The 26,424-nt window shown below is 41.6% G+C and overlaps 1 protein-coding gene across 6 annotated transcripts in view; it reads left to right on the forward strand.

Annotated features, from left to right (window-relative positions):
- Positions 1-286: 286 nt before the first annotated feature.
- SELP (selectin P) overlaps positions 287-26,424 on the forward strand; it is a 42,367-nt gene continuing 16,229 nt past the window's right edge. For 3 of the 6 annotated variants that reach the window (XM_055365690.2, XM_055365701.2, XM_055365707.2), the window contains exons 1-9: positions 287-515; positions 11,986-12,076; positions 13,789-14,175; positions 17,504-17,611; positions 18,085-18,270; positions 18,797-18,982; positions 19,524-19,709; positions 21,508-21,693; positions 24,059-24,244. In XM_055365690.2, coding sequence (XP_055221665.2) covers positions 513-515; positions 11,986-12,076; positions 13,789-14,175; positions 17,504-17,611; positions 18,085-18,270; positions 18,797-18,982; positions 19,524-19,709; positions 21,508-21,693; positions 24,059-24,244 — 1,519 coding nt within the window. In that variant the 5' untranslated portion in view covers positions 287-512. The remainder of the gene's footprint in view (positions 516-11,985; positions 12,077-13,788; positions 14,176-17,503; positions 17,612-18,084; positions 18,271-18,796; positions 18,983-19,523; positions 19,710-21,507; positions 21,694-24,058; positions 24,245-26,424) is intronic. The other 3 variants (XM_019026341.4, XM_019026339.4, XM_004027867.5) reach the window with 1 other exon arrangement.

The raw sequence follows: 26,424 nt of genomic DNA on the forward strand, positions 1-26,424 counted from the left end.
GGCTTTTTCCATTTCTCTCTATTCTTTTTTTTGTGCTACTATTTTTGCTCCTTTCCCTCAGAAGGCTGCCGGAATAGTAAACATTCACTGACATGTCATAATAACTGGAAAATGGGCACTGGAAAATCACATTGTAATTAATTCAAAGCATGTTTTCCAAATGTACTACTTTAAATTGGAGCTTATATCATAATCCAAGGAAACCTTCGTGTGTGTACTGTTCCCACATTGCTCAGCCTGGGATATCCAGGAGTGATTCACCTTGCGCCTGCCTCCAGACCATCTTCCATGGAAGGGGGTGACCCCTTGCCTCTTGGCAACCACTATTTCTAAGCTGCCAACATTACGCTTGCATTATCAACATTCTAACTTCATGGGAAGGGCTGTGGTGAGTTTCTGGAATGTGAATAGGAAGTTGTTTTTCTAAACAGCCTGACACTGAGGGGAGGCAGTGAGACTGTAAGAAGTCTGGGTTGGGCAGAAGGCAGAAAACCAGCAGAGTCGCAGAGGAGATGGTGAGTTTATTTTTTTCTGCATGGGAAGTGGTTGAAGTGAGTTGGAGTGGTATGGGGTAAAGTCAGGCAGGTAAAGGTTCAGAAAGTGAGGAACAGCGATAGCCATGGAGTTTTATGTTGAATTGCCTATTAGATTTTGTGAGTACTTTTAAACTTGCTGTCCACTTTGACCCTCCCAACACCCTTGTGAGTTGAGGTTGCTATTTCTGTTTTACAAATAAAGCCATCGTGGTTTACAGAGGCTGTGTTTTATCTAAGCTGCACTGTTAGGCTACATGATGTTGGGATCCGGGGCCTGTCCTCTGGCTCCGCAGCTGCTGTTCCTCCTACTAGAATTTATAGGGGCTCTCTGAGAATAGATCATGGTAAACCTGTCACCCCATTTTCCAAGATTGTACTTCTCTCTGGGATAAATGATGGAATAAATGGAAGACTGGGTAGGTGCCCTGGGACAAGCTTAAAATTGAATAGTTTCTCATCCCATCCCTCCCATTTCTTTCTGTGAGCCTATGAATCTTCTGGGACTGATCTGGAATATCCACATAGTTTCCTTTTCTGCCCTAAGACTCAATCTTGTTAATGACTCAGTTTCTTCTTCTATAAAATGGATATAGTAATAATACTCTATAGTTTCATCATGAGGATTAAATAAGATTTTGCTGAAAAGCATCCAGATCTGAGCCTGACACATAGTAAGTGATTAGTAAATGTTAGCCATTATTGTTACAATAAAAAGAAAATTCTTAGGAATAGTGGGGTTTAGGATTCAGGGAAATCCAAGGATAGCTAGGCATTTTGAACTCAGCAATGTTATATGCTCATGGATAAGATGCATGTGGTTTGGCTACTTCTAATTCAGGGAAGATCCAAGGATAGCTAGGCATTTTGAACTCAGCAATGTTATATGCACCTAGATAAAATGCACATGGTCAAGCTACTTCCAATTTTCCCCAGACTTTCCAAGAGTATCCCACATAGTCCCAGGGTCTGATATCCTGCAGTCTGTGGCTATGGAGGAACCAGGCAGGTCTCTGTTTTTGAGCACCTTTCTGTGGGACTCCAGAAAAAAGTACCGCATACACCTGATTCATCCTACTTCTTTGCTTTACTATAGCACACTTTTCAAGTACTTATAATGTGGGTTTCTGTGTTGGGGAAAACAGCAATAAGAGTATGATAAAGAGAAGAGGAAGGAGTTTGAGCCTGTCTTAAGTTTGAACCACAGTGACCTAAGGATATGAATTACTTTTGTCCTTTTTGCATGTCATACTTCTGAATTGGTTAACTTAAATGAGCAGTTATTCCTCTCTTCCTTCTACTCTCCTTGGCATCCTCCTCTATTTCAAAGGTATGAACTTATTGGATCACAGAGTTCTTTGAGATTTTGATGAAAGTTACAACTTGTCTTTCCCAGATGAAAGCAAAAACATCGACATAAACACCAAACTTTAGAGACAACCACAGGAGGTTCCCAGACCTCCATGTGGATCCCAGGGTAAGAACCCTTCTCGATTGCCTCCTGGGCTTTATGTTCAGAAGCCCCTCTCTTGGTACCCTGAAATTAGGTTTGAGCTCTACAATGAAGTGCTAAGGCCCCAGCCCTGGAATGGTTTTTAGTATTTCAAAGACAAGACCTCTTCCTTTTCCTCTGAGCACATTTGGCCCCAAAGATTCAGAAACCTCAAACTGCCTGTGTAAATTTTGCTTCAAGTTCAGAGAGTGGCTTTAATTAACTTTTAGGACCTGAGAAAACGAGGATAAGGTTTTTCTGGTGGGGTGTTTTCAATCAGATAGATCTCAGAGGAGTAGCTCTTAAATTGCACTGATGTTTGTCAAAGTTTTAGTGGGCTATGGCCGGGCTCAGTGGCTCATGCCTGTAATCCCAGCACTTTGGGAGGCCGAGGCGCATAGATCACTTGAAGTCGAGAGTTCAAGAGCAGCCTGGCCAACATGATGAAACACCATATTTACTAAACTTACAAAAACTGGCTGGGCATGTTGGCATGTGCTTGTAATCCCAGCTACTCAGGAGGCTGAGGCAGGACAATCTCTTGAACCCAGGAGGTGGAGGTGGCAGTGAGTTGAGATCACACCACTGAACTCCAGCCTGGGTGACAGAGCAAGACTTGTCTCAAAAACAAAACAAAAAAAAAGTTTTAGTGGGCTAAGGAGCAAGTCTGGATTTTCGTCCATTTATACCTTTTAACCACCTTATGTGGCTTCCAGTCCTTACTCTTCTTTTCATTACCTGTTTTTCAAAATGCAACTAAAATAGTTCAGACTCTCCTGGGCTAGCCACCAGCTCTTAGAATGTGCATCTTCAGAGATCTTTAAGTAGAAGCTTATTAATCAAATCCTCAAAAATCAAAATGACTTACTACATAAAAAACTGTGTTTAGAAAAAACCCTGGACCTAAACCTAGAGAGTAGTCACGCAGTGGTTTTATAAATGACATTCATTATATTGTCTTCAAGGTGTCTAATCTTTTTGATTAAAAAGTAAATCAGAAACTTCATGAAGTCAAATACAGAGCAAATCCTCACTATTTGTAGAGATATAACTCATCTCTGATCCAATAGACTTTTTAAAAAATTTTAAATGTCGTACTTTATTTTTAATGCTAATATTTTACTCAAAATAATGGCAATTGGTAGTCTAAATTAAATATATGCTTGGATTCTAAGTGCTGATGTCCTGGGTCCCTTCTTGTCTATATTCATAATTTGCTCTTTGGCTTAGAGACAACCTCTTTTCTCACTGTATTTCTTTTTCCACCCCTAAGCTGGGCTACTAATATCTCTGCCACACCACTACCACCACCATCGTCCAGAAACATAAGGGAACTAATGTATTAGCTGTAATAGCTTGTAACATCTGGGCTTTGCTACCAACAAGTTGTATAGTTCTGCATCCTCAACAACTCTCATATTCACCTCCCCCATTTGCATTCCCATTGATGCCAGACCAAACCAGTCCCTCTTTAACTCTCACTGGGACCATTGCAATAGCCTCTTCTTTTGCAGTGCAATCTCCCTGATTGTAACTCATTTAAAAAAAAAAAAAAGTATCGCACCACTCTCACCCCTATAATCTCAGCATTTTTGGAGGCCAAAGAAAAAGTATTGCTTGAGCCCAGGGGCTCCAGGCCAGCCTGGGCAATATAGTGAGACCACATCTCTACAAAAAATTAGCCGGGTGTGGTGATGCATGCCTGTAGTCCCAGTTACTCAGGAGGCTGAGATGGGAAGATCACTTGAGGCCAGGAGGTGGAGGTTTCAGTGAACCCAGATCATGCCACTGCACTTCAGCCTGGGCAACAGAGCAAGACCCTGTCCCCCAGCCCCACAAAAAAATCATACCACCATTAAGTGCATGTGCTCATGATACTTCTCTGTTCAGAACCCTGCAATTAGATCCCTTCTGCCAACTGGTATTTGTGACCCACAAGATATGGTCTCAAACTACCTTTTCAATTAACCTCTAGGATCTCCCAATCTTCAGCAGGCTGGACTGCAGTAGTGCCATCTCAGCTCACTGCAACCTCTGTCTCCTGGGTTCAAGCGATTCTCCTGTCTCAGCCTTCTGAGCAGCTGGGATTACAGGCATGCGCCACCATGCCCAGCTAATTTTTGTATTTTTTAGTGGAGTTGGGTTTCGCCATGTTGGCAAGGCTGGTCTTGAACTTCTGACCTCAAGTGATCTGCCTGCCTTGGCCTCACAAAGTGTTGGGATTACAGATGTGAGCCACCATGCCCAGCTTCCATTGGCTTATCACTGCACTTAGAATAAAATCTCATCCCCTTGTTTTGGATCCCAAAGCCCGATGTGATCTATCACTACCCCCGGCTCATATTTTTCTCTCCATTGCTCATTCCATTCTGGCTACACTAATGTCTTCATGTTCTTTGAACACACTGCAGTTTGCTTCCACCTTAAGGCCTTTGAAATAGCTTTTTCTTCTTCCTTTAATGCTCTTCTTCCTGCTTCTCACTGGCTGGTTTCTTGCAGTCATTCTTCTCTCCACTTAAACATTATCTCATTAAAGAGGTCTTCCCTGACGTTCCTGACCAACATAGTGACACAGTCATTCTATCACATAAGTTTCATTTCCTACCTAGCACTTATGGCTATATTCTGTTAATATTTTTCATGTTTACTTGTTTAGTACTGTTGTGTAGTTATTAGTATTTGTTTCATTGTCTTCTCTGCCAATAGAATGTGCATTCTATGAGGACTGGAATTATGTCTGTTTTCACCATTTTATTTGTTCACTTAGCTATTATCACTACTGTAAAAGTAATGCATTCAGTTATAATTATTATGTATTTTTCCAACATTTTCTTATTTAGCATATTTTTGTCTTACTTTCAGTCATTCGTCTGCCATTATTCATTCATATATTTATCCATAAAATGTTTATTAAGTATTGAGTATGTGCCCTACCATGGCTGGGGATTCAGATCTGAGTAAGTAATAGTCTTTGCCCTTGAGAAGCCTCTGTCAGTAGCTTCCTTAGCTGTATGCTCACATGTTTGTTGCGCATTTAAATTGTGGACCTCCCGCTCAAGAGAATATTCGGAAACGGAGATGCTGGTTAGAGGACATTGGAAACAGATGACCATAAGGAGGTCATCTTTACTTCCCAGGAAAGCAGAAGAATGAGAAGAGAATAGGGCCATGGAGGTGGGAACCTAGAGAAACACTTACCTCTGCAAGGGAAGGCAGAGGATTGAGGTAGATTCAGAAGAAGACTCAGAAAAGTTTCTCAAACATTAGAGCAGAAGAACAACAGAAGAGCTAAGGGAAGCATTTTAGGCAAAAGGAAGTAGTGGTATTTACTGCTACAGAAAGGTCAAGGAAGATAAGGGTGGAAAGTCTTCATTTGGTTTGGTAATGAGGATGTCAGCAATGAAGTTTGCAGGGACACTTTGATAGGATGGTGGGGCAGTGGGCTGGAGAGTAAGGGGGAGGCAAGGAAGTTAAGAAAGTTTAGCTATAAGAGGAAGGAGAGAAACAGGCAGATGTGGGCAGGAGGACAAAGGGTCAAGAGAGGGACATTGTTTGATTCCACCTTTCTAAAAGCACAAAGCTGTGGTCTACAATGTAGACAAAAAGAACAAGATCTCCTTTCTGTGGCACTATTCTTGCCAACTTTGTAAGCCACCTGGAACATGGCAAGCCATGGGACACCTACTAGCCTCTGGTACCTCCTTCTGTGAAAAGTTAGGTCAAGGCATTTGCTTCTTCCACTATCTCTCTGCTTTTCTCTTCACCCTGCAATCATTATCAGTTTTTTTGCTTGTTTGTTTGTTTTGTTTTTTGAGAAAGAGTCTCACTCTGTTGCCAAGGCTGGAGTGTCTCGGCTCACTGCCACCTCTGCCTTCTGGGTTCCAGCGATTCTCCTGCCTCAGCCTCCCAAGTAGCTGGGACTACAGACATGTGCCACTATGCCTGGCTAATTTTTGCATTTTTAGTAGAGACGAGGTTTTACCATGTTGCCAGGCTGTTCTCGAACTCCTGACCTCAAGTGATCTGCCCACCTTGGCCTCCCAAAGTGCTGGGATTAGAGGCATGAGCCACTGCACCAGCCCAGTTCTTTATTAAAGTAAAATTAAAGATAATCATGGTGCTTAATGAAGGCTTACACAGGCACAGGATGTTATTCTAATGACCCAGTCTCTGACTCCTTTCCAGCAACTTCCAGTTGAACCAGCCTTCCAGAGAACATTAAAGACTAGCAGAGCATGTGGATGCTTCTAGAGAGGAATTTCCTCTTGTTTTAGTATTTAACTTGCTTAGTAACACAGGACAGAGCAGCATCCTGAAGACTATAATGCAGAGTAGGAGCAGGTATGAGAAGGCCTGCCCACCCCAAGCAGGTTTCAGAGGAAAACTGTTACTCAAAGAAGATTTTTAAACATCATCCATTCTCCATACCTCCACACAAAATCCCTATCAGTTGCCTTACAGTTAACACAGAATCTTGAACTTGGGCCCCATTAAACATGGACAGACTTAGTAGGTCATGAACCATCTGAGATTCTCTAAACTACTGCAAGTGTGCATTTGTTTTGAAGAAATCTGACCATGGCTTTTATCAGATTTTCAAAATTCATAAGCCCTGGAAGAATAAGAATAACTGTGTTAACCCTATGCACATTCACGTGAGCAAGCTTGGGCAAATCATTTATGCTCATTGAGTCTCAGTGGTGGGGAGTGGTGGCTGCCCCATCTTAGGCATTCGAAATCTGAAAGACTTCCTGCAGAACAGCAGATAAATGCTAAGTTGACTTGGAAGTGACCTTTATGGTCTCCCACAGCTCTGAAATAACCTGTAAGAGGTGAATCTTGGTATTTGGTGATGCATAGAAACAGAAAAGTATGTCAGATTAAAGCAGGGGATGCACACTGACTTGCATTTTCCTTTCTTAGGTGTTGTGCCTTCATCAAAAGCACTGTACCAGTCCTCTAAAACCTTCAAATGTTTAAAACAAGTTGTCTTGCTCTCTCTCACTTTGTTTTGTGTTGTGTGGTAGAGAATTTGCTGATGAAATTTTGCTTAAAAAAAAGTTTAAACAAACAAACAAACAGGTTAAAATGGGAAACATCTCTTTTTGGAAATTTTGTTTAAACCAAATCTTATTTAAAAGTTTAAACAAACAAGTCAAAACAGGAAACAGTGGGTAGGGTTGGCCACTGTGATGGGAGACTGGGAGCCTCACCGACTCCTTCACCCTACACACTCTTGTGAGCTGGCCCCAAAGCCAGGGAAATCCCTAGAAATACTCTGTTCAGGGAGAAAACCACTTCCACAGGAAGAGTACCACTAAATTTAAAATCGTTGCACTCCTTCTGCAATCCGTCTGAGTAGAGGCAAAGCCCAGGTTCAAAGGCAAGCACTCAGGTCCCCTTCATGAAGGCTGCAGAGTTGTGCTCTTCAGCAGCAATATTTTTGCTCCTATACCTCCGAAAATATCCTGGAACACTATGTTACCTCTTACACCTTTCTAAGTGGAAAGCTACAATTTTTTATCCCAAATTTTAAAAGCAAAAGAAGACTGGATTTTCCAATGTATTACAAAAATTAGACTGTAAAAATAAAATTGTTACATAATTTCTTAAAGTTTATCCAATGGAATAAAGTACTAGCATGATCTGCAATCCTCATCACTTAAAAGACCACAAGCAGGCTCTTAATAATAAGAAATTTTATATTATTCATTTTTCTCTCCTTGAATAGTTATTTCTATCCCACTTCTACAGTATTCAGCCTAAGATTACACATTTTAAGCTTAAAGTATTTTCTTGATTATTATACTTCTTTGCAAAATAAAAATATAAAATTTCAATTTTCTATGTGTTAAAATGTTTTTCTTTTCTATTGAGTTAGCATGACAACTACTTTCAGTACACAATTAAATAAAGTAAATATACTACAAGTTTTGACAAGTAACTTAAACCTTTATATTTAAATTGCCATTGAAGATTCATCTGTAAGACAGGAGGAGCTTTCCCTCATTAGTTCATATATCCATGAATGAATATTACTTATCAACAAAATTAGACAAGTTTGGCATCAATATTATTCCCATATTTCATTTTCAAGGATTTAAACATTGAGAAACTTCATTCATATGAATAAGTAAATGGAATTAGAAGTTTTATTATAGCAATGTCTCAATTCCTTGAAGTCCTTCCAAGTTATATGCCCCAAATTATATAGTGATTTACTCTCAAAATTTAGTCAAACTTGACAACTTAATCGGGTGCTCCCTCAAAGCTGATGAAAGGAAATAAATGGAAATCACCGGACTTGAAAAACGATTTGCTGCAATATCATTTAAAATACTCAAATTCTTAATACCTATACCAATATTTCGAATCATCTCTGGCATACGAATGTATTTATATCCAAGGGCAAAGCTCTGGAATAAATAAGAAATTAGTAAAAGGTATAATTTTTCTCTTATAAAGTGGGAGAAAGGTGTATTTTAGGCAGATTGTTTTTAAGAAAGCATATATGTGAAAGTTGAGAATCTGAATACAGATTTAATTAACACTCTCTTTGCTTGTGAACCCCTTGGGAAGTCAGTCTTATCCTGGTTTGAAGAATTCCACTTCGGCATTTGGAATGGTGCATTTTGAAATGTGATAGGAAGAACAGCTTGTGACACAACACAATTCAGAGAAAGCAGTGGGGTTAGGTTTGCACCAAAGGATTATCGATCACTCTGCATTTTGTGCAAGTAAACAGCCGTAAATCATAACGTTATGATACTCTCAGTGTTTAATCATAGGTCCTGCAGAGATCAGCAGCTTATAAGAACACAAAATATGCCTACTTACCAAAGTCAAGATTCAGAAGCTCCCAGATGAAAAGTTCTAGGCTTATGAGATAACTCTACTCTCTGGGACACATTAACTGGTTTGAGTTGAGTTCTCCCTGGTATCTGGTCAGGCTGTAGTCAAAAGTGCATGAACACATGCACACACACGACCCCACACTGTCCCATGCACCCTACATCATCCATCACTGGGCGTGACACATACACAACCCCACACTGTCCCATGCACCCTACATAATCCATCACTGGGTGTGACACACACACACACACACAACCTCACACTGTCCCATGCACCCTACATCATCCATCACTGGGTGTGACACACACATACACACAATCCCACGCTGTCCCATGCACCCTACATCATCCATCACCAGGACATGACACATGAACACACACACAACCCCACACAGTCCCATGCACCCCACATCATCCATCACTGGGGCATGACACACGAACACACAACCCCACACAGTCCCATGCACCCTACATCATCCATCACTGGGGTGTGACACACACACACACGCACACACACATACGCAACTCCACACCATCCCATGCACCCTACATCATCCATCACTGTGGCATGACGCACACACACACACACAGAACCCCATACTGTCCCATGCCCCCTACATCATCCATCACTGGGGCATGACGCACACATACATACACAACTCCACACTGTCCCATGCAGCCTACATCATCCATCACTGTGGCATGACACATACACACACACACACACACACACACACACACGACCCCACACTGTCCCATGCACCCTACATCATCCATCACTGGGCGTGACACACACACACACAACCTCACACTGTCCCATGCACCCTACATCATCCATCACTGGGTGTGACACACACATACACACAATCCCACACTGTCCCATGCACCCTACATCATCCATCACCAGGACATGACACATGAACACACACACAACACCACACAGTCCCATGCACCCTACATCATCCATCACTGGGGTGTGACACACACACACACACACAACTCCACACCATCCCATGCACCCTACATCATCCATCACTGGGGCATGACACACGAACACACACACAACCCCACACAGTCCCATGCACCCTACATCTCATCACTGGGGTGTGACACACACACACACACACACAACTCCACACCATCCCATGCACCCTACATCATCCATCACTGTGGCATGACACACACATACACACAGAACCCCACACTGTCCCATCCACCCTACATTATCCATCACTGTGGCATGACACACACACACACACACACACACACACACACACAGAACCCCACACTGTCCCATCCACCCTACATTATCCATCACTGTGGCATCACACACACACACACACACACACACACACACACACACACACACACACACACACAGAACCCCACACTGTCATATGCACCCTACATCATCCATCACTGGGGCATGACACACACATACATACACAACTCCACACAGTCCCATACAGCCTACATCATCCATCACTGTGGCATGACACATACACACACACACATACACACACACACACAACCCCACACCGTCCCATGCACCCTACATCATCCATCACTGGAGCATGACACACGAACATACACACAACCGCACACCGTCCCATGCACGCTACATCATCTATCTCTGGGGCATGACACACGAACACACACATAACCTCGCAGCAAATTGTCACAGACCAAATTGTGGTCTGAGGCAATTTGAGATTTCTTTAAAGGAAAGGTTTTAGGTAGCGGTCTGGCTCGGATAGTGACAAAACTGCAAATGCATAGCAAATGCACTGTTTTTATGTTGATAGTAATGTTGAGTGGCTTTAGAGGGGAACTGATGTAGCAGCTAGGCTTGGTCATGTCGCATGCTTTATCATCCAAAACAGCAATGCAGCATGGGATTTAGAAGCCTGGAGGTTAATGAAGGTAAAAAAAAAAAAAAAAAAAAGTACAGTGGAAAGAGCTCTTTTCTTGTTTCAAAGTCAAGCTCTGCTACTGTCATTCTGAATGTGTTATTTAGATGCTCCAAGCTTCAGTATTTTCAAGTGCAACATGAGGAAGTCGGACAAGATGAGCATCACTAGAACTTAGATGCCCAAAAACATTTTTTGTTTTTTTTTTGAGACGGAGTCTCACAGTGTTGCCCAGGATAGAGTGCAGTGGTGTGATCTCCGCTCACTGCAACCTCCACCTCCCGGGTTCAAGCGATTCTCCTGCCTCAACCTCCCAAGTAGCTGGGATTACAAGCACCCGCCACCACACCTGTCTAATTTTTTTTTAATGTACTTTTAGTAGAGACAAGGTTTCACTATGTTGGCCAGGCTGGTCTTGAATTCCTGACCTCATGATCCGCCCACCTCAGCCTCCCAAAGTGCTGGGATTACAGGCATGAGCCACTGCGCCTGGCCCCAAAAACATTTTAAAAATATTCATAGATTTGATGAAATCCCAACAGAAGAGAGTTCATGAGAAATAATAGTTGCTATAGATCCAAGGGGAACAAGTTTACTGCATATATTAAGAAATATTAAATATATACATACATATGTATATTAAACATTGAATAGTATTGTAGATGTATACAGAAATGAAAAAGCAAGAAGATAAAACAAAGATCCATAGTACAAAATAGATGGCATAGCATAACACAATTAGTTGATGCCCTGCACCTCAAAGTATAGGTTAGACATTATTTGTGTGGGTCAGGAAGTTCTCATGTGACTTTCTATTATTCTTGGGTATGACATACCACTTCTTAAAAAGATTGTTTTATAATAATAATGACAGCCATATTAATGTGTTTAGCTTTCTTCCATACACATTAAAAATGTATCTTAAAATAAAAACATTGGTGGCACAAACTACTCAATAAACATTTGTTGAATGAATGAAGAAATGAACTCTGTCCCCAGCCTTGCTACAGTGTCCATCCAGGGTAGAACTTAGAAGCAGGGCAATGAGAAGCAAGAAGGAAGCAAAGGGCTTGAACCACTCTTCCAGTGGAAATTGGCACAATTATACTTCAACATAATGATTGTTAACTAGAATTATTTTTGGCCATGTTGGTGGTGTATGGATACTAAAAGAAAGTTTTCTCTTCTTGTTTCAGGCCAACTGCCAAAAAGCCATCTTGTACCAGAGATTCCAGAGAGTGGTCTTTGGAATTTCCCAACTCCTTTGCTTCAGTGCCCTGATCTCTGGTAAACTTTATGCTAACTTTTCACTTAGCCCTAAGTAATTAGGGTAGAGCCCAGATCTATGTGTGAGAAATTTAAGGATTGTAGCCAGTTGGTTTGAGGCATGGGAAAACTGTCCAAGTCCAGATTGCTGGAAGACAAATGTACCCAACGCCATCATATTGGTAGAAAGGGCATAGGAAAGAACTTAAAATGATATATCCAGGACCAATGTATCCATTAGGCACAGTAGACACAGACCCACAAAATTTTTAAAGACCCACACACGTCTGAATTTCTTTTATAATTATTTTCTTTGAAGTCAAAGAAAATGTTTTAATATATAGTGATATATTCATCTTTGTACCAGTGCAGTTGCAAAATAGAATTTTTAATATGTTAGCATGGAGGAAGAAGCCTACATAGGCAAAGTTGCCTGAAGTCTATGAAAGTCATAATGCAGCCCTGGCTATATCAGAATAAAGTCTTTAAGGCAAAACAATGCCCTGGAAATGTCAGCAAGGGAGGTACAAGCATGACTAACCCTCATGCAGGCAGCAGAGGAGAGAGTTGGATAGAAACAAGCCTTTAAATAAACAGGAAAGAAACCCATTTCCAGGCCTGATTGCTTGCTTTGTACACCTCTTCATGTGGGAATTGGCCTCTCCTGCCCCGGGTGGACTCCCACAGACTATGATAAGAGTGCTGTAGTACCTTTATACTTTTGAAGTGCACATTCTTTATTTCATTTGGTATCAAAAACACTTGTGAAAAAGGGCTGTTCTGAGCCCTATCTTAATAAGGGAGTATTCAGACATGGAAGAAGTAGAGTAGTTAATGAAAGAGAAACAGCCAAGAAGAATGGAAAGACTATAAGATTGCAGATCAGGATATCTGATTTCCCACCCGGGCTCTGCCACAAACCTACTGTGTTTCACTCATTCAACAAGTATTTATTGAAGGCCTATTAAGTGCTAAACTCTAGGCTCAGTGCTAAGGATCCAAAGCTAAAAAGAAAACACCGTCGGAGATTTACAACCTGGCAGATGTAGACTGTATCATAGAAACAGACATTACTGTACATGGCAATGAGCACAATGGAGGCAGGGATGAGGTGCTGTGGGAGCCTGGAGGAAGGAACACAGAGTCCACCTGGGAAAGCCATGGAGAATAGGTGGAGTAAAGTTTATCAGACATAAGAAGAGAGGACAGCCAGGACTGTGGGGAGAGCATGTGCAAATTCAAGGAAGTAGGAATTCTGTTTTGCTGAGAAAGTACATACAGTGGGCAATGAGGCTGGACCAACTGCTAGGCTCCAGGTCATAAAGCATGTTATTTTCCATGTGAAGAGGTAGAGCCTGCCCTTAAGACATTTTATATGTCATTTAATCTGAGCTTGGGCAAATTACTTATGTCTCTTTCTTTTGTAAAAGGACAGGAGTAAATTAGATGACTTCCAGGGTCCCTCCTAACTTTGATATCTTATGATTCCAAACCTTTAATATCAAGGATCCTCAGAAGATGACATTTTCCTATTCTGACATCATTCACACTTTTTAGTGAAAGGTGGAAACCACTCTTTTTCCTTCAAACAACTACATTAGACATAAACTAGTCGTGTTTTGTGTATTAATGTTCTGGTCGGAAATTCATCTGAGTATGCAGAAGCATACTTGGGATCACGGCCTCCTTTTGGTGAGGGGTACTAACCTGGCACTCACTCTCCTTTACTCTAGAACTAACAAACCAGAAAGAAGTGGCAGCATGGACTTATCATTACAGCACAAAAGCATACTCATGGAATATTTCCCGTAAATACTGCCAGAATCGCTACACAGACTTAGTGGCCATCCAGAATAAAAATGAAATTGATTACCTCAATAAGGTCCTACCCTACTACAGCTCCTACTACTGGATTGGGATCCGAAAGAACAATAAGACATGGACATGGGTGGGAACCAAAAAGGCTCTCACCAACGAGGCTGAGAACTGGGCTGATAATGAACCTAACAACAAAAGGAACAATGAGGACTGCGTGGAGATCTACATCAAGAGTCCGTCAGCCCCTGGCAAATGGAATGATGAGCACTGCTTGAAGAAAAAGCACGCATTGTGTTACACAGGTAGGGCCTTCTCTACTTTGAAACTTTTCTGTTAAAAAAAAAACCCCTGCCTTCTCTGGTTGGCCAATGTAACCACCGAGTCAACACAAAGATACAAAGGCAGGACATGAAATCAAGGGGTAAATTGTTAGTCAATCAGCATTATTGAGCACCTTGAAGAATATAAGATCAGAATTAGAGAAAACTAGCTGCTTAAAACTAGAGGGAAATTTTAATATCACCCAGCTCACCTGTCTCATCTTATAACTGATGAAAAGGACACTCACGAGGTTTTAGTTTCTCAAGGCCATGGAGCAGGACAGAAGCAAAGTGAGGACCAGAAACCAGTCTCCCAAATTTTAGGTCTAGAGCTTTTGTTCACCCCTGTGTCTTGTATAACAGAGAGCGTAAATTGGAAGGAAATTTAGCCCGGCCCCTAGGTGACACAGCTGTAACTAATAGCTACTGAATGTCAGTATGCTCTAGGCATTGTGTTATTAGTTTATTTAGTTCGTGTGTCATTTGCTCATTTAATATTAGTCAAATTTAGTCCTCATGACAACTCCATCAGTCAGGTTTTTCTATTACTCTTACTTTGCTGATGAGGGAAAGGCTCAGAGCTATTAAGTAATCTGCCCAGGGTTCTAAGCTAGTTGATGGTGGAGCCAGTTTCACACTCATGTTGATTCCAAAGTTGGTGTTTTTTAGCCATGTAAACTACCACATTCTTTGCTCTACATTTTTATGAGACAATTTGAGAATATAACCAAGGACTGTAAATGCTTTACAGTTTCTCTTCAACAACAACATATCTTTAGATCCATTGAACTTTGGTGGGAGGGTAGTGGTGGGGAGTGGGCAGGAAAGGAAAGAAGTAATTGAAGGTGAAATACTTCGAGTGTATTTTAATTCTCAACTTTACCAGTGCCAGAGTAAGCAGACATTCCTGAAAGCTTGGTCTTCCTCTAGTCACGAGCCTAGTGTCAGAGCTGATTCCTTCTTTCTGATGTTGCTTCCCTGTCTAGAGGGGCCGGTCCTGTCCTTTGTAGAACATGAACACTGTGCCTAAGGATGGTATGGACTGCCCCGAGGAGGAAGGTTCTAAGTACTCGGAAGCTTCTTTGATAAATCATCTGCCATACATATTCTGAATTCTTTAGATTTAAAACACCTCTCCCTCAGAAGCCCTCAACAGTACATGTATGGAACAGAATACACAGAATAAAGCAAGCCTTCTACATTGTCCCTCTTCTCCCCAAGCCTCCTAGCTGAGGCAAAACATATCCATGAATGCATTATCGTATAATCAGATCTACTTTATAAATAATGCATTTATATATAAATAAATTGATTAATGAGCATATATTCATGGATCAGGATGGACATTACCAGGATATTAGCTCATCCTACTGCTCTCCCAGTCAGCTCTCTACCCCTTTCTGGGCTATGCCTCCCTAGAATTATCTCTTATCAGATAACCTTGACTGCCACTAGCTGTTTCAATATGCCACTACTTCCCCTTCACACCCAACCTTCAAAATCCATTTCTGCAAGACAGTCTTCCTCAATAAAGCTTGCCAAAAAAATTGCAAGACAGAAAAAAGATAAAAAATTACTGGCATAAATGATGACACTCCTCTAACCCACAACAATGGTGGACATCACTAATTAATACAACTTTACCTGAACACAGATGGGTTTTATCTCCACCAACACAGTACTCTAAGCAGCCACTACCATTGATTGTCGTTTTGCCATCTAAGATGTAAAGGATGTAGAGAAGCATCAATTATCCATGAGAGACGAGAAATAGATATATTTACTGTAATATAAAATTAAGTTTGATTGTTGGAATAATTCTCCACATGTCAGGAATTATTAGACCTCAGAGCAGGCTATCGAAAAAAGATTTATTCATTGAATCATCATGAATAAATCATCTTCTCCCTGGAGATCCAAAGGAATAGACAAATTGCTAACCTATCTATTCAGGAAACCCTGAAATGGGATAGAATACAGAACATTGTCTCTTTTTTTCCCCCTAGAGTTCTGGAATCCAAGGAAGCTATAATTGGGGAAACATTTGTATGCTCCAAGAACATAGGGCAGGCAGGGGTTGCTACTGTAAGGCATTAAGACATTGGTGGGGTTAAGGTCAGGGAGCGAAGTGAATAGGATGTGGACCAAACCTGTATCCATTTAGCTGCTACTGCCTCCTACATCTTCTCTTTATTTGAACCCTTCCCAGTGTCTCAGTGCAGCTTCACCAAATTCACTGGCTGCCATAGGAACTTCTTCCTATAGAACCTTGCATGGTTTATAGAATTTTAATATCTCAGAATTGAGAGGAAAGATAGAGATCATGTAGCACAGCATATCCACATATGACATATGGATATCCTTTTGTAATATACTTCCAAGTGAACCAGCATGTGGACAGGGCTTAAGACAGAGGAAATAACCACCAGAAAACAGTTCAGCCACAGAACTTGCCCCCAACTATGACCTCATTAATAAAAACATCCAGTGCTTTGAAAGTATCAATTCTAATACTAATTCTCTTCAAGTGCATATACCCTCAAATACTTTCTTGCAGGAAAGAAACCATGGCCCTTCTCTATTCTGTCACCTGAGTGGCACTGTCTTGGTGAGGAGGACATGGCAGGTCAGCCATAGTCAGTACTATCTTGGCCTGCTGTATTCAGACTCATGAAACATCACCTCATAAGATTGTTTGTCCTTTACCATGACTAGGTCTTAAACATCTCATTTGGCTCCTCTGTTTCTCCACTGTAGGATTCTGGACATAGATTTGAAGCAAATGAAAGGTGAAAGGGTTTGGGCTCTAACACTGTGCAAGATGAGCTCAGAGAAGTAACTTGCCTAAGGTCACATAGCAAGTAGGCAGCAGAGCCAGGATTCATATCACACTTGTGTGACCCCACGCCCCACATCTGGTGCCTAACCTCAATGCAGTAATACGTGACATTGGGCTTCCATAATAAAACAAAGCTTGGTTTGAAAACCACAACCCATTTTGTACCACATAGGGTTTCTCTGTCCACACATCTGTCAGTGGCTCCATTTGTCCCTCTGTGTCCACACAAAACAATACCCTCCTTAGGAAACACTAAATGAAGTATGAAATGGGAGCCATGCAATACTCCAGCAGGCCCCTACAATGCTTTTCACAAGGAACAGGTTGGCTCTCTAGAAGATACTGTGGTTCCCTCTTGTCTGGCTAGCTCAGTCCTATCTGAGAGGGGATGAGTCTGTGGTCAAAACGAGAATTCAGCGTTTCCTCACATCTGTGAATGTCCATGACTCTGACCTTTCCATATCTATGCAGCCTCCTGCCAGGACACGTCCTGCAGCAAACAAGGAGAGTGCCTCGAGACCATCGGGAACTACACCTGCTCCTGTTACCCTGGATTCTATGGGCCAGAATGTGAATACGGTGAGGCTTCTTTTTTGTTGATATTATTTTGGTTTTATGCTAGAGATGATGCCAAGAAGTAAATAAATCATGTTGAAGTCTCTCCAGTGAGAATAGGATGGTACCAGCCCCCCTCTATCATCTGTCTCCTCCACTCAGTGTCCCTAGACACACACTCTAGGTAAAAACATTTTATTCTTGGGAGAAAACGTTGACTCATAAACTTCAAAAAAGAAAAGGGAAAGGGAAAGGAAGCAAAACCAACAGAACATTTTCAGGCTAATTTTACTTGTTTGAAGTAAAAACTTGTGAAAGAATGACTATTTCCTAAGATGCAGCCAATACAAAGAGACCAAATAGAGATGGATAGCTTGGGTTAGAAGTTTAGAAAATTAGAGTTAAGAGGTTTACACAAATAGTTACAGCTTTCAGCAAATCTGACATTGCTGTTAATTCTACATGGAAAATAAAAATCACTATTTTGTCTCCTGCAGTGAGAGAGTGTGGAGAACTTGAGCTCCCTCAACACGTGCTCATGAACTGCAGCCACCCTCTGGGAAACTTCTCTTTTAACTCGCAGTGCAGCTTCCACTGCACTGACGGGTACGAAGTGAATGGGCCCAGCAAGCTGGAATGCTTGGCTTCTGGAATCTGGACAAATAAGCCTCCACAGTGTTTAGGTATGTAGACCTTATTCTTTTCATCCTCACTGACATAGAATTTTTGGGGAGAAGAGGACACAATGAGCTTTCTCCATCAAAAAATGTGAGAAATAATGACCATCTATGTTAGATGGAAAATTCTGGTTATCACTGTTAACTGTCAACCAGAGTAACATTAATTTCAATTTTCATGGTATTTTTTTATGGGTAGAGTGACTTAGTCAGTTTAATTGTTGATTCGCAGGCAAAAACATTACAAAGGGACCCCCCTTTCCCTTTGTTAATTGTAAAGTAAACAGAGTACAATGATGAGGACTTAGGGGTTAAGAATTATTAATTTGATAATTTTACCTAACTTCTCTACATGAAAAACAAGGGTGTTTGATCTTTCCAAACAGCTACTGAAAACACCATTTAACCATTCTAGTGCATCACCCTGCCTGCCACTTTGGGAAGGTGTGACTGCTGCAGAATTTGAAGGCTTCCAAGGTGATGGACAAAATTTGTCCAAGGACTCACACTATTATTCTGTGGTTGGTTTTAGCTGCCCAGTGCCCACCCCTGAAGATTCCTGAACGAGGAAACATGACCTGCCTTCATTCTGCAAAAGCATTCCAGCATCAGTCTAGCTGCAGCTTCAGTTGTGAAGAGGGATTTGCATTAGTTGGACCGGAAGTGGTGCAATGCACAGCCTCGGGGGGATGGACAGCCCCAGCCCCAGTGTGTAAAGGTGAGTTTCAGGTAGTTGGGATGTATAATGTCCATTGCACCCAGTCCTTACTTAGTGCATAGATGAAATTGACCAGCTTATGGAGAAGCTGGCCTGAATTGCCAAAATTTAATTCTCTTCCTACCTGCCAGTCAGCTAGATTGGGTTCATCTGCGATGAGAAAGGAAAAAAATTCCTTTCTTTCCCCAAACACAAATGCAGGCAGTTTCAGAATGGCCTCATTCATAATTTCCACATAAGATTAGAAAGGGTTGCCTCTACATCTATAAGTGGACACTAGAAGACCTACTGAGACAGGTTTATAGAAGTGTAGGGAATAGAGGACATTAAGAATACAGCTTGGAGGAATCTTTGTTTTTAGCAGACTCAGATCACCTTGGGAACTGGTAATCCAAGTCTGGACAAACATCATTAGGGTCTCTTGACCTTTACATCTTGCTAGCTCCACCTGCATTTCAGAGGTGGTTCTGCCATTGCTCTCTATCTGTGGCTTTTCTCCTTTCTCAGTATCTTTCTCTTTATCCTTGGTTATTCTCTCCAGCTGTGCAGTGTCAGCACCTGGAAGCCCCCAACAAAGGAACCATGGACTGTGTTCATCCGCTCACTGCTTTTGCCTATGGCTCCAGCTGTAAATTTGAGTGCCAGCCCGGCTACAGAGTGAGGGGCTTGGACATGCTCCGCTGCATTGACTCTGGACACTGGTCTGCACCCTTGCCAACCTGTGAGGGTAGGATTTTTCATTAGCAACCTCCATTCTGTCCAAGAAGGAATCATGGCATGGTAGAGAGGCCAAGGGCTCTCAGTGTTGGGGTGATCTCTTCTAAGTTCTTGCACTAGAGCAAGCTCTTCAACCTCCAGGAACCATGGTTTTCTCATCTGTGAAATGGAGCTAAGAATTGCAAGGTGCTTGTGAGGATTAAGTACATAAAAAGTATACAATTAAATAGCATGTATAAAGTACCTAGCATAGAGCTTCTGCTCTACTGACATATCCGAGGTATAGGACCATGTCCTATACTTGAGAGGGAGTTGGGAGCAGTGGCTAAGGTGGCTAAAGAGAGTGGTTCACCATGTAGTCTTTGAGGGTAGCCTTTGACAAAGAAGCAAGGAAGGAACACTGCATCGAAAAAGTGTGTGATGCAATCCCAGGCAATTACATAATTCCACCAAAATGAATTCTCTGCAATTGCCTCACACCCTCAGTTTATAAGGCGGACAGTGGTAATGGGAGAATAGGAAATTTACGATGGATTAGTGAATTCCCAGACCTGGATGACAAGCCCAACCCTGCTACTATCTAGCTATGAGACTTTAGAGAAGTCACTTAACACTTCTGAAGCTCACTTTTCTTGCCTAAAACATAAGAGAGAAGAGAGAAACACTAGAGGATTTTGGTGTTTTTGTTTGTTTGTTTGTTTGTTTGTTTGTTTGTTTTGAGACAGAGTCTCACTCTGTTGCCCAGGCTGAAGTGCAGTGGCACGATCTCAGCTCACTGCAACCTCTGCCTCCCAGGTTCAAACGATTCTCCTGCCTCAGCCTCACGAATAGCTAGGATTACAGGCAACTTTTTGTATTTTTAATAGAGACTAGGGTTTCACCATTTTGGCCAGGCTGGTCTCAAACTCCTGATCTCAAGTGATTCACTCACATCAGCCTCTCAAAATGCTGGGATTATAGGTGTGAGCCATTGTGCCCAGCTGGATTTTTGGGTCTTAAATGCTCTGAGTCTGTAAAAACCAGAGGTCAAAGCCCAGAGCAAATAGGTAGTCTTTACACTTCGAAAAGTTTCAGAAATAGCCTGGAAATAAAATGCTTTATCAAGGAAGAGCATGAGGAAACCAATCTTTATCAGAACTGAGGTCACTCAGGGCTTAATTGTGCTCAGGAATTCACTTTGGCTGCACTCGCTTGGCAACTGAAGTCTGATTAGGATGACATCCTGTGTTCTAGAGACAAAGCCCGGTCAGGATCATTTTACGGGACTAGGTAACAGTGTCAACAATAAGCTATGCTAGTCCAGCTTTTTTTTTTTTTCCGTATAAGTCCAGCATTTTCCTGTATGTACTCTTTTCAGATTCAATTTCACAGATAATGTCAATATTTAATGAGCACTTTCAATGTACAAAACACTCTGCTCAGCTCCAGAATAAAACTATAAATGACTGAGCCCAACTTCGAGGAGACCATGGTATAATGGGGAAGAATGACAATCATGTATGAACAGCACAAGAACAGAGGCTGTGGGAGCACATTGCAGGGGCTTCTACCCTTAGTTAAGGTGGGAAGGGAGGGCTTCCTAAGGAAATGGAAGTCTAAGCTGAGACCTGAAGGGCAGGTGAGAGTGAGTCAGGCCAAGAAGGGCATGGGAAGGTGTTCCAGGCAGTCTCTCTTTTGGAAGATGGAGGTTTTAGGGTTCTGAACACACTGAAAATGTGGACAGGAAAGATACAGCATCCAGGATTTTTTTCTGAGGAAGAACCCGGCCCTTCCATTACCCGGCTTTAGAAGATACCTTTTCCACTTAGCTATTTCATGTGAGCCGCTGGAGAGTCCTGTCCACGGAAGCATGGATTGCTCTCCATCCTTGAGAGCGTTTCAGTATGACACCAACTGTAGCTTCCGCTGTGCTGAAGGTTTCATGCTGAGAGGAGCCGATATAGTTCGGTGTGATAACTTGGGACAGTGGACAGCGCCAGCCCCAGTCTGTCAAGGTACTGTAACAGTGGTAATGTTTTTCTGTGTGTCTCAGCTCATTAGAGGCATCAGCATCTGCACTGAGCATTGGCATGCCTTTCTTTATCAGATATTCACTGAGAACCTACTATGTGCCATGTCCTTTGTGCTTGGGACCAGGGATGAGATGAAATGGTGCGCGAAGCCAGTCTTAGGCACATGTCCACTATAGTATAGTCAAGGTGAGGGTTGCACTGATTGACACAATAGGGTGCATTGGAATGAAGAAGATGGGGCTTGGGGGAATAAATCATGCATGAGGAATAGCATGGGATGGGGAAGGGTAATGGACAAGGTGTTTAGTTCAGTCCTGTCACTTCCTGTCCTTAAGCTAGTGGTTTAGACTCTCGGAGGCTCAGTACCTTCTGTAAAATGGGGCTACTATTATCAGCCTTACCTACCTGCCTCACTAGTAGTTGTGAATTAATGTGTGTAAACGGAACTTTAAAACTCTTATACGATTTATAGGGAAAATGATGATGATGATATGTTACCTTATAAATCACATGTCTGTGGTCTGATTTGACAAAATGATCCTCTTTCAATATGTTAGGTTTCTAATCTTTTGCTCTTATACTAAGGCACTCATGGGGGGCGGGTATGGTGGTTCACAAGGATTATTATTTTTTTACGAGGAGTACCTCACACTAAAGTCATGTTCCAGAAGTGTAATATTGACATTTTGTGTTTTCATTTACGGAGACCTCTGAGCAATCTATGTGACTCCCCTGGGTTCCTAAGTATACCTTGATTTTAAAATGAGGCAGTGGTTTGAAAGCAGGTCTTGAAGAGATATTTGTGCACCCATGTTCATAGCACTATTAATCACAACAGTTCAAATGTGGAAGCAACCCAAACACCCATCAATGGATGAAAGGATAAGTAAAAAGTATTCCACATACTTACAGTGGAATATTATTCAACCTTAAAGAGGAAGTAAATTCTGACCTCCGCTACAAACATGAATGAACCTTGAAGACATTATGCTAAGTGAAATAAGCCACTATGAAAGGACAAATACTGTATGATTCCACTCATATGAGGAACTTAGAGTAGTCAAAGTCATAGAGACAGAAAGTAGAATGGAGGTTGCCAAGGGCTCGGTGGGAGAGAGAAATAGGGAGTTATGGTTTAATGGATATGGAGTTTCAGTTTGAGATGATGAAAAGAGTTTTGGAGATGAATAATGGTGATGGTGGCACAATAATATGAATGTACCTAATACCACTGAACTGTACACTTGATATTGGTGACATGGTAAATGGTAAATTAAATTTCATGCTATGTAAATCTCACTATAATAAAAAATTGAACAGCAAAACAAAAAAAGAAAAAACAAGAAGGCAATAGAATAGATGGCTGTACACCATGATGCTGACACCTAGTCTGAGTTATGGAATGTATTGTATATGTTATCTGGGAGAAAAAGACACAATGAGCTCTTTGACACACTTAAAAGGGATCATAAGGGATTATTCAAGCCATTGTTGTCTCCAGGAAGGTAAATGTCTAATCAAGAAAAGATAGTTGGATATTCTCTTAAGTATCCAGAGATGTGGTCTCACTAACCCCCTTCATAGGCCTTCTGAATGTTTCCCACTCCTGAACTCAGTGTCTGCATGTGACGCAAAGCCTTAATGATATTATTACTATCTATTGCTACCACTGCTACTAATATAGCAGCTAATGTTCATTGAGCACTTTCTATGATCTCAGTCTAACTCTATGAGGTAGTTACAATTATTACTACCATTTTAAAGATGAGAAGAGACAACACATGGAATATGTGTGCTCTCTTCATATATGGTTATTTATTTTACACCTTTGAGGTCATGGTGTATATTATAATTTTTATTCTGATTTTTTATTTAACATCATACATTGAGACCTCTCTCCTATCTTTACAAGTTAAAATATATTATTTTTAGTGACCTTTAACATTCTTTTCATGGATCCACCATCATTAATTTCCACCCTCAATTAATGGCATTTGTGTTTGCTTTCAATATTCCGCTCTTACAAATAATGTCTTCACAAAAATCTCTAAATAGATTTTTTGGTATGCATCTTGATTACATACTTAGCATAAATTCTTGGGTCCAAAAGCATGATAACTTAAAAATTATTGATACATGTTGCCAAGATGCTCAACAAAGGTTTAGCATTTCCTAATAAAATCCTTCATGTGCCGTTATAATTAAATGACACTTTTTCTTATCTTCTATGTTAAACAAGCCCAATTCAGGAATCCCTGTTCTTGACATTAGAAAGAGTTAATGGCTCAAAAATCAATGAGTACATGTATATTACTGTTTCTTTATTCCTTACTTCCTCATCCCTTAGCTTTGCAGTGCCAGGATCTCCCAGTTCCAAATGAGGCCCGGGTGAACTGCTCCCACCCCTTCGGTGCCTTTAGGTACCAGTCAGTCTGCAGCTTCACCTGCAATGAAGGCTTGCTCCTGGTGGGAGCAAGTGTGCTACAGTGCTTGGCTACTGGAAACTGGAATTCTGTTCCTCCAGAATGCCAAGGTAAGAGTGTATTCTTTCTAACATCATGGAAATAAATTGTAGGCAGTATTTTTAAAGGCTGGATTTTAGAGGTGACAACTATGTAAGATCCACCTTGAAATGGACTGGAAAATTCATAAATACTCTCACTCATCCTCTTGTCCTATAACGCAAGGATCCCAAATGCAAATGCCTCCAGGGGATAGGCAGATAACACAAGTGTCAGGATGTCTGGCCATAGACAGTAGGGCATGGCCCTTGCTAACTCCTTATCAGGGTCTTTACCCAGACCTGAAGGCTCCTGCCACAAACCAGGTAAACTCTTCTCACCTGGCCAAAAATGGCATCTGGAAAGAAGACCAGGTGGGAAAAAAATTGCTTCAGAGTGGTTGTCCCAAGGCTGGTCTGGCACTTCTAGGAACCACAGGGTATAATGGTAAAATGGGAGGGGCAGAATTTACAAGTACCCAGTTGCAAACACTCCAAGATCTGTATAAAATTGGAGAAATAGACTTAGAATAAGGTGAAGAGTGATAGAAAAAAGAGAAAAACTAATCTGTATACTGGAGGTTACAGGACTCTCAGAAGAAAGAAATGTGTGGATTCAGTATAAACATTCTATCTGCATTGTACTTGATATACATATATTTTTTGAGACGGAGTCTCACTCTGTCACCCAGGCTGGAGTGCAATGGCACAATCTCGGACCACTGCAACCTCTGCCTCCCGGGTTCAAGCAATTCTCCTGTCTCAGCTTCCCGAGTAGCTGGGACTACAGGTGCCCGCCACCGCGCCCAGCTAATTTTTGTATTTTTGGTAGAGAAGAAGTTTCACCATGTTAGCTAGGCTGGTCTCAAACTCCTGACCTCAGGTGATCTGCCTGACTCGGCCTCCCACAGTGCTGGGATTACAGGTGTGAGCCACTGCTCCCGGCCTTGTACTTGATATTTAACAAGCCAGTGTGCTCTGTCAGTATTGCAACATCTTGTATGAACTAGAACGGGTTCTAGTCATCCATGTTTGTGAATTGAAGGATAGACGTATATTTTTTATATTCCCCAAGCTTTTTCCCCCTCAATGTATCCAATTCCTTAACTTTTATAGAAAATGCTGCTTTTTAAATGCAAGATTTTCATTTATAAAAATCTGCAGAAATATAATAAAGAAATGAAAAAATATCCTCTTAAATACTCCTATCCTAAAATAGACACCGTTAGGCTTCTGGTATGAATTCTTCCAATATTTTCTCCGCTTTTCCTCCTATGCAATTAATATTTTTATGATGTATATACAATTTTAACAATAAAGTTGAATGGGTAAAAGACTAGACAGTTCTACATTTTTTGCCATATCTTTCACTTTGTATAGACTTTCAACATTTGAGTGAAAGTGGGCAGATACATATTTTTTACTAAAAGGAAACCACTCACTATTCAGGTCACACAAAAGCATAATCACATACACACACACACACCCACACACACACACCCCATTGTTAAGCTAGGTCAACAGTAAATGAATGAATGAATGAATGAACAAATGGACAAGCAAACAGCAGAATTGAATGTCCTTCATCGCCAGGCACCAGAGAGGATGGCAAGGCCCTGGACTTAGGGTTGGGTGCACCTTCAGAGCTGGGTCTGGAGAGAACAGGGAGGGGCTGTGACCTTGCCCCTTAAGTGCTCATCCTGGCTACGTTGAAGTCTGGACATATCACAAAGTCCACACAACTTTGGGGAAGTTGTGGGAAGAACTGGGAATCCCTGAGGACAGTGATCACAGTGATTGAAACTCTTCCAGGCAAGCCTGAGTGGTGCAGGGCACAGATTACAGTTCATTGCTCCATACTGTCCTGCCTCTGGGTGTTTCACAGCAAGGAGGTTGCCACTCACCACGGCTTCCTGTGACCTTCCAGTTCCCTTCTGCTTTTAGTTCTTTATTTACTCTGAACTTTCTCCTCTTGTTGCCAGGTGCACATCAAGTGAAATACCCAAATGTGGGCTGGGCAGGAAGGTACCATGCAGTGTGCAATCCACTTGCTGTTGTAATACTTCTGAGAGAGTGTTATCAGACAATTTCCCCTTTTAATGTCCTCCCACCCCTCTACATCTACCCCTGCTGTCAGAAGGCAAAGCCACAGAAGAGCTGGAAATGGGCTCTGTGGTACCAACATCCTCACCCACACCCTTTCCCCCATAAGT

This window comes from Gorilla gorilla, chromosome 1, assembly GCF_029281585.2.
Source record: "Gorilla gorilla gorilla isolate KB3781 chromosome 1, NHGRI_mGorGor1-v2.1_pri, whole genome shotgun sequence".
NCBI classification, from domain to species: Eukaryota; Metazoa; Chordata; class Mammalia; order Primates; family Hominidae; genus Gorilla; species Gorilla gorilla.